General features: G+C 36.1%; 1 protein-coding gene across 2 annotated transcripts in view; it reads right to left on the reverse strand.

The window, feature by feature from the left end:
- The window catches only part of BTRC (beta-transducin repeat containing E3 ubiquitin protein ligase), a 201,211-nt gene that overhangs the window by 74,011 nt on the left and 114,101 nt on the right, over positions 1–13,099 (reverse strand). For both annotated transcript variants that reach the window (XM_006880013.1, XM_006880012.1), the window contains one exon: positions 11,669–11,746. In XM_006880013.1, the coding sequence (XP_006880075.1) occupies positions 11,669–11,746 (78 nt within the window). The remainder of the gene's footprint in view (positions 1–11,668; positions 11,747–13,099) is intronic.

Genomic DNA, 13,099 nt, shown 5'->3' on the forward strand with positions numbered 1-13,099 from the left:
ATCTTTTTCAGTCAGTTGGCCAGGTGGTCGTTGTCCAGATTTCTTTGCACAATCTGGTGAGCACATCAAGGGCAGCATCTGTTTGTTGAACTATGTCAATTGGTATCCCAACAATTCCTGGGGCCTTGTTTTTTTTCTAGTTCTTTCAAAGCAGCTTGAACTACCTCTTTCATCACCATTAGCCCTTGATCATATGTTGTTTCTTTTATGTCAGCCAATTCTTTTTGGCCCAGTGACTCCTGTGTATTCCATTCCTTCCATCCAAATAAAGACAGAATAAACTTTTCTTTTTAAGAAAATTCTTTTATATTGATTTGTGTATAAAAATTCATATACATGTGTTTCACATTATCTTGCATTCACATTTTGTTTTATAAAATTAATCACCCCTATCACTCCACCTTTCAGGTCCCCGCTGGATCTTTCCCATTTCCTTTACCTCCTCCCTCCAATCACCAAATTGTGCAACCCTGTGATTTCCCCTCTGTCTACTCTCATCCCTGTGCTCCCACCCCTACCCTTGGACCTCTATACATGATTTACTAGTTATCTTCTATTTTTACAATAATAATCTTATGCAGTATTTTGTCCATAGGAGACTTAGTTCACTCAGCCGAATGCCCTCCAGTGTCTACCAAATTACGTAAAATTTTTTTAAATTGTTGCTCCTGAGTGCTGTGTAGTATTCCATCATGTGAATGTATCACAATTTTCCAATCTATTCAATTATGGTTGGACATTTGGCCTGTTTGCATGTTTTTGCAATTCTGAATAAAGGTGCTGTGAACATTAATGGACAAATCTCTGTGTTACTGACAGTTTCTGAGTAAATTTTATTAAAGCATCAAAAAAACATTAAATACTTAGAAACAAATTGAGCAAAGTATATGTAAGAAATCTACACTAAAAACAATGTTTAGAAAACAAAGTAAGTGGAGAGCCACTGTATGTTTTAGGACAAGAAGCTCAGATATTACTTAAATGGCAATTCTATTTAAATTGATAAAGAGTTTCAATAAAATCCAAATAAAGACCTCAAGACTTCTTTAATAAAATTGCCATGTTAAATCTAAGAGAAATGTAAAATACCTAGAATAACCAAAACATTAAAAATGAAAATAAATATAGAAGATTATAACAATATTCTATCACAAGTGTGATATTAGAGTGATGAAAGTATAGGGGAGAAGCATGAACTTCAAATTCTATTTGCTGGAGCACCTACAAAATTAGTATTTGATGAACTATAGACTTTAAGAATAAACCATGAAAGATTATCATCATGACACAGGCAAAGTTTTTTGAGGACATAGTGTGCTATCTACAAGATCTTGCTGAAGACTATTTAAAAATGACTAGACTATTAGGGGAGCTCTGGTGGCCTAGTGGCAAGAAGCTGCACTGCAATCACAGAGGCGCACGGTTCAAATCTACCAGATGCTCTGCCGGGGAAGGAGGGACAATCTCCTCCTGTACCAGTCAGATCTGATTTGATGGTACATGCACACATACAAATAATAAAAATAAAAAAAATTTAAAAAAATGACTAGACTATTACATTAACGTCAACTGCCAGAAATTTAAGCTGGATTCAGCGATGGAAAAGAATTATCATTGCTGGTGTCAGAAGGATCTTGACTGAAATGAGAATACCAGAAGGATGTCTTTCAGTGTCTTATTATGTAGATCATAACAAATTATCGATAACATTGAGAAGAACGGGAATCCTAGAACACTTAACTGCATTTATGCAAAATGTATACACAGATCAAGGAGGAGTAGTCTAAACAGAGTAAGGGAGCACTGCATGGTTAAAAATCAAGAAATGTGTGCCTCGTGGTTGCATCTTTTATCCATACCTATTTCATCTGCATACTGAGAAAAAGAATTCAAGAACAATATGGCATCAAGATTGAATTAAGACTCGCCAACAACCTGTCCTATGCACATGATACAAACTTGTTTGCTGAAAGTGAAGAGGATTCAAAATACTTGCTGCAGAAGATAAAAAACTACAACCTTTAATATGGATTACATCTCAACATCAAGAACCTCATCAGTGGAGAGGAAACATCATGATAGATGGAGGAAAAATTACAGTTATCAATAATCTTATTTCATTTGGATCCACAATCAACATCTATGGCAGCTGTTGTTAGGTGCTGAAGGAAGACTCAAAGTGACCCTATGAGCCCCAGCCTGCACTATCTTCACAATCTGTTATGCTCAAGCCCACTGTGGGAGTGACTCTGTTGAATCATCTTATTGAGGGTCATCTTCTCTTTTGCTGAACCTCTAACTTTCTTAGCAAAATGTCTCCTCCAAGAGACATTTCAGGACATTTGTCCTGAAAATATGCTCAAAGTGTTGTCAAAGCGTCAACCTCCTCACTTCTAAGGAGCACTCTGGCTGCCCTTCATTCAAGACAGGTTGGTTTGTTCTCCTGGCAGTACATACAGAAATCAAGAAATTATAGTGTGGCATTGGAAAAACCTGCTGTCAAGGACCTCTCCAAAGCATTAAAAAGCAAAGATGTCACTTTAAAGATTAAGGTGTGCCTGACTCAAATCAACTGCTTCCTCTCCATCTTCAAACTGGCAAATGAACAGAAGACTGCCAAAAGAAAAAGCAAATTAGTCTTGAGGAAATTCAGACAGGGTGCTCCTCAGAGGCAAGAAGGGTGAAACTTCATCTTACAAACTTGAAGCATGTTTTCAGGAGAGGGTAGTGCCTAGACAGACATCATGCTGGGAAAGAGAATTAGTGGGAGAGAAGATCTTCAAGGACAGGTTTGAGCATGGCAGAGATCATGAGATAGTGTAGAATAGGCTGGGTTCAAATCTGTAGCCCACAGAGTTGCCAGGAGTCATAATGGACTCACTAGAATCTAACAACAACTAGCTCATTGCTATTCAGTCAGTTTTGACTGACAGATAACCGTATTTGGGATTCCAGGCTGTAAAGTGCAAAGGAGCAGACTGCTTGTTTTTCTGTTGAGGAGCAGCTAGCTGGTGGTTTTGAACCAGAAGTATGCCAATTGGGTCAGCAGCACAACTAACTAGGGACTATGCCATCAGAGTTCCCGATTAAGTGGTATTTTGCTCTCTTTTGAGCTGCTGTTAGGTCAGAGCCAATTCATAGTTAACCCTTTCATTGGGTTTTTTCAGAGGCAGAGGCTGCAAATTGCGGGGGGGGGGGGGGCAGGAGAGACGGGCAGGTGTGTATCTCCCTATCTTTCTCCAGTGGAGCCACTGCTGGATTTAAACAGCAGGGAGGCTTTTTGCTTTTTGGGTTAGAAGCACAAGTACCACCATCTATGGACTCTACATTATACAAAAATAAAGCAGGAATAAAAACAACTATGAGATATCATCTCACCCAGTAAGAATAGCAAAATTCAGCAAAGCAGCAAACAATAAATGCTGGAGAAGTTGTGAAGAAACAGGAATCCTTAAGCACTGTTTGTGGTAGTGTAAAATGGTGCAACAACTATGGAAGATAGTATGATGCTTTCTCAAAAATTTGTAAATAGAAATACCATTTGGCCCAGCAATTCCACTACTGGGACCATATCCTAAGGAAACCAGAACTTCCACCCAAGCAGATACATGCATATCCATGTTTACAGCTGCATTGTTCACAATAGCAAAGAGACAACCCAACTGTCCATCAACAAACGAATGGATAGAGAAACTGCGGTATAGTCAAACAATGGAATAATATGCAGCACTGAAAAACAAGGAACTCAGGAAATATTATACAAAATGGATGACCCTGGAGGACATTATGCTGAGTCAAATATTTCAGTCACAAAAGGACAAATACTGCACAATGCCACTGCTATAAAACAAGATTTACATCGGGGTGGGGGGAGAATTAAGAAAAGAGGGGGTAAATAATGTACACTGCATTGAAACAGATGAGGGAAAGAACTGCTTAAAAGGAATATATTATTAGGTATTATTTGCAAGGTAACAGTCCAGAAAAAGCTGCATAGTAAAGTGGACTGGGGTGGGGGTGGGGAATTGTACAACAATGAAGTTTTTTTTTCCAAACAGAAAAGTGAACTGGGGGGTGGTGGGCAGGGAGGAAAATGTGCAATGATGAATGAATGGAAATCCAAGTTCTCTATAAATTTTCATTAAAATCTCAATAAAAAAATAAAGCAGGTCTGACATGGGGAGTTGGAAGAGAAATAAGAGTGGGCAGATAATGACCAATTGCACCAGAAAAGATGAAAGAACTGTCTAAAATTAATATATGATTAGGCATTAAATGTACAAAACAGCCCAGAGTAAGAGAAATATTGCAAAGAGGACTGGGAGGGAGGAAGTAATTGTGCAATAATGAATGAATTTTAAAAAAAATGGGGGAAGGGAAAGGGAGGACGAAGAGATAAAATGTGCAACGATGGATGCTCTGTTGGAGAAGGAGGGACAATCTCCTCCTGTACCAGTCAGATCCAGTTTGACAGTACACACACACACACACACACACACACACACACACACATAATAATATATAAAAAAGTGCCACAATGAATGAATGAAAATCTGACTTCTCTGTAAATGCTTGTTAAAATCACAAATTAAAATTTTATTAAAATAATACTTATTGAATGGATAATAAATAAATGACAACATCAACTCTACAAGAAGTGTGTGTGAAGTGTTGCACTGCTAACCCAAAGGTGTTAGAGCTGCTGGTGGAGTCATAACAACTGAGAGTGGGTACATTTGGATTAGCAGCAAAATTCCCTATGAACTATGCCACCAGGGCTTTCTTTTAAGTGGTAGGCCTAGTTAATAAAACATACTGATTGGGCGGATCTGGAGGAATTAATTCAGGAAAAAAATTTGTTTTCCTCTAAAATTACCTCCCTATATTGGGCCCTAGCCTTGAAATAAGTATAATCTACTAAGAGAACATTAAAAAATTTTAGGAAACTTCTTCCATGCCCATGAAACTTTACAAAAAGTAAGGCTATTATGTAGACTTTATTTTCTACAAAACTTATGTAAAAGAGATATATAATATTGTTTATCTTTTAAGAAAGTCTAATAGATCAGTAAACTAAAACTTGTCACAGTCCTCTGAATACTCTGGAAGAAAAAGGCCAAGTAAATTCACTAATTTACATTCAACATTTTACTATTATAAGACTTTTAGGTTGAAATCCATCTAGTCAGTATAATAGCCACAGGCAAGATAGGTTCTATTCCCACACAACGTTTGAAAAGGTAGCTTCACTGCTGAACCAGAGGCAGAGTTTCGCGTTGGAGTACTTTAATACGTTTTTTTATATTGCATATAAAGTATATAAGCATAAACCAGTAAGATGCCTTGCTGAAAACTACCTTCTTTGTGAAAGCAGGCTGTAATTCTGAACAAGTTTTCAATTTTCACACTGCTGCTAGGGTAAAACATTTTAAAGAGTTTAATTTTTTACAATGGATTCAATGACATAGGATTATCTAACAAAGTAATGGCTAATCAATAGAAGGTTTAGTTGTCAGGTGAAACATATAACACACTAAAAGGGATTGATTGCTAGACTTCTCCTTATTTACTAGAAGGTATATATTTAAAATGACACAAACTTGTTACCAGGCTGCATTCTTTTAACCTTGCAAAAAACTGTTTCAGAAATCTGTTCAGTAGCCCTATAGCAAAACAAGATATAGTATAATGAAAATGGCCAGAGATGAGAGGAGGGAAAGGGGAGGCTGGAGGTGGGACAGGAACCTTCAGATATATGGAAACATCAAAACATGTCCTGGACAAAAATATGGTATAGAAAAATCAAACTCACAAAGCAAAATCTAGGGATGTTGGAACTGATCTTTAAAAGTGCCACACAGATGCTACCGAATCTAATTCAATGGATGTAAAGCTGTATTTGATCTCATTCATGTTGTTAGGGCAGGTTTTTTAGGATTCATGCAGCTGGGAACAATAGGCTTTTTTCTTTCTTTTTAATGATACATCCAGATTAAGCACTCAAAACAAAGTGAATTGGGCCCATATGGACTTCGACCAGTATATAAACCGTTTCCTTTATAATTTTAATTTATGTACAGTATCTCACTTCTCTACATGAAAATAGACTTTTTATGGTCATTGCAACCCAAGAGTTCAATAATATTTATTTCTAGTAAGTCAGTGATTACACAATTTATCAAAGAATGATTACACTGAAATAAATACCAACCTCCCTATACAGTCTTCCTTCCTCAAACTACTTTTAAGAAAGCTAGCTATTATACTACATCATTTTTGAGGGACTTCTGTAGCTAGGTACAAATTACTAAACCATGTTTTTGGATGATTTTATTTTTATTATTATTAGGCTCTAAAGGATTCAAGAGAAGTGGGAAGTTATAGAAACAAATCACTTCATCAGACTTGGAAAGATCACTTTTGTCTTACTTAAGAGACCTACATTAATTACCTGTAAGGTCTTTTACACGGACTGTTTAAAATAAGTACAATTTATTTATTTATTTCAAATGAGGTGCTTCTTCCAAAGTATTAAATAATGTCTACAAATGCAAAAGCATTTTTATAAATAGGTAATTAAAACAGATGACTAAAATTAAGTCAAGCTGCAAAACATTACCCAGCATGCATTGTAATTTTTTTATTTTTTAATAAACATCTCAGGCAATTTTTTCCCATCTGAAGCCCAAAGCACTTCAGGGGGAAAAAAAAAAAGGTGGGAAATTTCACAGGGGAAAAACGCACATATATAATGAAATAACGCCAAACCCCAAACTAAAGTATTTACAAGACAGTCCCTTAAGCATAGTTTGTCATATTGCAATTACACCTTGTCTACTGCCAAGTCAAAGTGCTTACTATTGCCACTAGAGGGAGAAATGTCTTACACAAAGCAATGGCAGATAGGGAATGGGTTTTCTTGAGCAATTATCACAACAAAGCTCCCTTGGCTGTGTGTACCTTCTAATTACTCAATACAATTAAAATGACTAACCTAAAACAAATAGAAAAAACTGCCTGTCTGATATTAGGGACTTCATTAAACCTCTTCCTCTCATCAATCAAATCAGCAAGAAGCGCATGCTATAATATACAAATAATACAGGACTATTGAAGGAAATAAATACTGTCAGGGTTTTATTTGTGTGTGTTTTGGGGTTTGTGGTGGTGTTTTTGTTTGTTTGTTTGTTTTGTTTTTGAATTTTTAAGGAAGAAAAGAATAGCTCCCTTGGAAAAAAAAAAAGAGGAAATGTTGTGGTATTTACCCATCTGGATGCTGCTTGAAAATAGTCCTCCAAAGAGCAGAAATACAGTATGTTTTCTCGCAGTTCACTGACTTATGAATGACTGTGTTGTTGTTGTTTTGTTAACACACAGCATAATGTCATTTTCTGTGTCAGTGATGTGCTTTTTTCCTCCTACTCATTCAACTGCATAAAGGAGCAATGCCCACTGATCATCACTCTTTCATGCTGATACTGGGCTATATTAGCTTTAAGCTTTTCACTATAGTTTTGTTAAGCTACACTAAAGGCAACCTTTAGAACACCATAGGAATTTCTAGGAGGGAGGCAGGCATAGTAAGCAAGAAAAGCAGCTATTTATTCTTACTAAAAAGCTTATAGAGTTGCTTTTATAAGGCCCAGTCATTAACAGAAGATGACAACAGAGTAATTTTTCTTTTAGCTGACAACTGTGACATTTTTCCAGCTGCGTGCAAGGTGTTGAAAACCTGGCAGCTGTTACCTCCTGGGATGAAGACACTTTCTTGTCCTCCCTTGACAGTTTAACTCAGTGGGTCAGCACCTTTAAAGACTGCAAGTATCCTTGAAGAGGATGGAAGCTTGAATTACTGCTCCCTCTCTAATCAATGTAAACCCTCACTGCAGGTGAAGTCTCTATCTATAGAGGTGCATGGGGGAGGAAAATGTAATGCCTGGAGCCAGATGGTTTTATCTTGTTTTTGAAGAATAAAGGAACAAGCTAACAAGGGAGACAGCTACTTTGTTAGCTTCTTGGCCTCTCTCATGGCTTTGCATCCCCAGGGTTCCAGCTACACAAGAGAAAGAATACAGAAAAACGTAAACACTTAAAGAAATATAACTAGAAGGCTGGCATCATGCTGCTTTCAAAGAGTTGAGAGAGCGCTACTCAATGCTTTATTTATAGCTGCCCACGTTCTCAGGATGGTAAGTGGACACACACACAAAAGGAATGGGGGATGGGAGAAGGATTAGAAGGCGGTCACAATTTACTCAATTACTGAGAAAAGCAAAGCTGACAGATCCTATTAGCACCAATGTGAAGCAAGTTGTTAGGCTACTTTTTCTTAGGTAATGAGTACTTTCATGTATCCTCCCAGGACTTTGCCCTTGTTTGCAAATACGAAGAAAAGCTATGAAACAGTGCCAATGGTTTTATGGCCTCAAATTTTAGGAGTAAAATTAGGGAGAAAATTGTAGCTACTTTACATATGCCTTAAATAGAAACTCATATTTAATAAAATAAGAATTATTCTTTAAAAGAATATATTACTTTTCTTTCTTTCCTGTGTTCTGATGTTGGAAATGAAATTGAAAAGCAGGCCCACAAAACAGCTCAGTGTCTCAGGGAGTACTTGACTCCAGACTTTCTCATCAATACTTATTTCTGGTAATTTCTTCATCAGATGTTAAAGCTGTGGTTATGCTGGCCTCTGAGTACAAGTTAAAAATCATTCTTTCCTTCTGAGTATGTTTGTGTAAGATCAGTGTTATTTCTTCCTTAAATGTTTAGTATTATTCACCAGTGAAATCACTCGGACATTTTGATTTAAGACTTTAGACAGACATAAGGCCGTTCAGATTTGGTAAACTTTATTTTTCAAGAAAATTTCCCATTTCATCTAACTTGTCAAATTTTAGACATGAAGTTGTTCATATAATTCCAGTACTCTCCTTTAAATGTCTGTAGGAATTGTAGTGGTGAGTTTTAAGCTATTTTGATATTTAAATAGTTCTATAAATTAACATTCAGCAATTATTCCTACTAACAATGGTTAAAGTGTACTTTAGAATAATATATGTAAACGACAAGAATTAGTTTAAGATAATTTAAACTGGTTAGAATGTAACTGTGATTTTTATAATAAATGGTAAATGAGTATCTGAACTAGAAATACTAGACTCTCAAGGACTTCTGTAATATAAATTCTATTTACATTTAACAATAGAGATAAGATAAGGCAGCCACATAGAACATGATGGGGTCTGGGGAACACAAACCCAGCAAATACCACTTCCTTACTGTTATATGCAATAGAAAAAAGTGGGGACTTAAACAGCATATATATTATGTCCTTTCTTTAAAAAAAAGCAGCCATGGGGTAATCAAGTTCAGGGCAGAGCTGGACAGCTGCCCTGTGACCCGCCTCTGTTGACCCCTGTTATTCATCACTCTTTCCTAAGATTGAGAGGGCAAGCTCCTATGGAGTGACCACCACAATAGACAGACACAAGCCAAGAGTAATCTGGTTCGAGCAAAAAACCAGATGGCACTGTAATAAATTTACAAATCTGCATTCATGGGGCTGTTAAAACACCCAGAAGCTAAAAGACTCCTAGGGCCCCAAGAGGATCTCTTACTTTCCTGTTTCTAAAGGCCATTTCTCTTTCCAAGAACATTGAGTTCATGCTCTTCACAAAGAGAATGAAGATAAAACCCTTAACAAAGAAGGGAGGGGGGAAAAGCCTCATGACCTAATTAATCTCTAGAGCTTGGACCTCAACACTGAATGACAGATATTAAAAAAATCATTCTGAACCACAATAAGGAAAGGAAAAAAAACAAAATTAAAGTGGAGGGTGGTGGTTTAAGAGATTGAAACAACAACAGAAAAACATTAAATCTCTTTCAAATTCTGCGCACAACAGATCTTGCAAGTAGAAAATGATTCAATAATGTATGCATTTATTTTTAAAATGAATCAGATTAGTCCCATGTGTGACCTGCTGGTCCATCTGTATGTGCTGGACTTAATAGGCACGATTCTCTCTCTTGCTTCAGTTTGAAGTATGAGAGAGATAAATTTAGTTTAATTTTCAACAGATCAGCCTATCCATTTTCCAAATGGACCATCTGGATCAGCCTATTAAAATTAATTTATAACTTTGCAGAGTGAAAATTCGTTTGTTAGCTTAAATAAAGTTGCCAAAACTTTCTGTCGTGTCATTGTTTTCTGATAGTTGTTGTACAGTGGGCAGTGTGTCTAGTTCCAAATTGATCTTATTCTATATTGTTCTATATATTTATATTTACAGATCAATATTTAGTTAAAATGATTTCAATATCAATTACTGATCTTTTGCTTATTTACAAAACCTGAATTGACCAATTATATCTAATAAACCATGTTTATTACAGATGAGGGGAATACACCCACTCAACTGAGTTTAATATAAATAAACAAACAAACAAAAAATGAGCATACCAGTCTCTGGTACTTTCTCATCTGACATTGTATAAACTGGAGTCATAGTAAGAAACAGAAAAATTTTGACAACACTCAATTTTGAGTTTCAAAGCAATGACTACCCAGATGAGGCATCAAACTCATCTCCATTTTCTTCATTTATAAACTGAAAATCACCTCGTCACAGGATTATTATGAGGACTTAGGGTTATTAAGAGGTTATTAAAATGAAAGTATTGCCAGGTTTATGGTAAAGTGCTCAACACACATTATCGCTTCTCCCTCTTTCTACAGCAATGCTATAAAGGCAAATAACAGAAATTCTTTTTACTCCTGCTGATGCTCATCCTAATCTCATATTAAAAACGAATAGGTGATGTACATATTTGCTGGCACCACTATACAAACATGTTCTGCTTGCCAATGAAGGAAAAGTTAATACAAGCTCTTAAAGCAATCTCTGAGTTTTGTTACCAAGTTTGTGACCATTTTTAATTTTTAAAAGAAGGCACAAATGAACTTTTGCAAGTAAAATGAATTTTATTTTGAGGGTAGCAGCACAATAGTAACTTTTCTGAAAAACTTGACATCTAAAATGTCCTTTAGATAAAGCAAGCAAAGTACTGCTCAGAATAAAATAAATTAACTTCATTACAGGGATTTTAAAAATACTAACCTGCACTTAAAAATTGGATTAAAACCCCTCCAATTTTCTTTCCACTCAAAACAAAGTCAATCCCGTATGAAACATAATATAAATGGGACAGTGTATAAAGCAATGTATATGAATGAAATATATTGGTAAAGGTATTATGACATGAAAATAAATTTAAAAAAAAGTATTTTTTAAAAATCCCCAAAACAAAAAATACCTCACTGCCATCTCAACTGACACATAGCCAACCTTCCAGAGGATTTTTAGAGGCAGTAAACGACATGGGAGGAGACTGCCCATCTTTCCCACCAGTGATGGTGGGTTCCACAGACCCTGTAGGTTGGTAGCACAACTCTCTATGGAATATACGAATAGAGTTAGTAACGGATTGTCCTGACTTAAGGCATGCATGGTATAAATTGAGGGGAAATTACCTGGTTGAAATTTAACCATGGCCAAAACAACTTTTCATTTCAGTTCCTTTTCTTAAGAATGAAATTTAAGAGTTGCCTTTTGTTTTGTTGGTTGTGGCATTTTATTTCAAGTAAGACTAAATTTCATACCTGTCTAAGTGAATTCTTCTCTGGTATTATCTTCCTAGGAGGTTCGCCATTATTACAGTCTTCTCTCTCTGAGGAATTCTGTCAAAGAAAGTAAGCTTTAATTCAGTTCTCATTATCTTCAGTCTTATTCTGTGGGAGTAAAGTGAATTACATTTCTAATTCTGTAAGCTAGAACATCATACATATTTATACATTTATTCATGTGAAAATTTAGACACATACAGACATGCACATATAGAGAAAAAAAATACATGCCCATGTATACAAATAGATCTGGGAGGGATCTGAGCAGAAAGTATTTTAAGTAATGTCCAATAGAGTATATCTTTTAAAATGTCTAATTTATTACCCTCTGAAAATGCAGGTTGACACTGTACAGAAGGCAGCATGGGCTCATACTTAACTAATGACAGCTTGAACTATGATTATTACTTTTTCAAGAATTTGTTTTTTGGTTGTCAGGTGTGGTCAAGTCAACTATGATGCATGGCAACTCTATGAACAGCAGATCTGAACCCTGTCCTATCTTACACCAAAGTCAGGATCTTCAACAAACTAAAGCCCATCGATTTAGTCACTTTGTAAAGCCATCTTGTCTTCTTTTCTTTCTATGATCTTCTGCCTTTCCTAGCATGAGGTCTTTTCCCAAGACTTGGTCCGTCCTGATAATATGCATGAAGAAAAGAATGTGAGCTGAAGTTTTACCATCATTGCTTATAAGAAGCACTCTAGCTGCAATTCCTTCAAGACAGACTTGTATTATTCTTTTGGCAGCCTGTAGGATATTCCATATTCTTCTCCAACAACACACTTCAAAGGTATAAATTCCCTGTCATCCTTTGTCACTGTCCAACTTTATGTTTAGGAAGGAACTAAACAGATACACCGTAGTCACTGCTAATCAGACATACTGCTCTTTAGCGTGTTGGAAAAGTCCTATACAACAGATTTTCCCAATACAACATGTCTTTTGATTTCTTAACTGTGACCACTATGGGCACTGATTGTGGATCCACATAAAATGAAATCATTGATGATTTCAATCTTCTCTCCATCTATCATGATGCTGCCTATTTCTTAGTTCAGTAGTGAGGATTCTTGTTTTCTTGATGAGAAACAAATGCATATTGAAGCCTATAGTCTTTGATTTTCTTTAGTAATCACTTCAGGTCTTCATTCACATTCTATAAGCAAGGCTGTGTTATCTGCATGAACATCTGTTGACGAGATCTTCCTCAACTCCTGACACCACATTCTTCTTCATATAATCTAGATTCTTAAATTATTTGCTTAAAGATTAGCTAGGAGATCCTAAAATCTTGATAGGATTCTTATACACTTGGAGAGGGGGAACCAATCTGATTAAGTTCAGAGATGTTAAAAATCTGCTCTAGGAACAGCAAGCAACAAATGCTGGCAAGGTTGTGGAGA

Source organism: Elephantulus edwardii, unplaced genomic scaffold, assembly GCF_000299155.1.
Source record: "Elephantulus edwardii isolate Elephantulus edwardi_28Jun2011 unplaced genomic scaffold, EleEdw1.0 scaffold00006, whole genome shotgun sequence".
Classification (NCBI taxonomy): domain Eukaryota; kingdom Metazoa; phylum Chordata; class Mammalia; order Macroscelidea; family Macroscelididae; genus Elephantulus; species Elephantulus edwardii.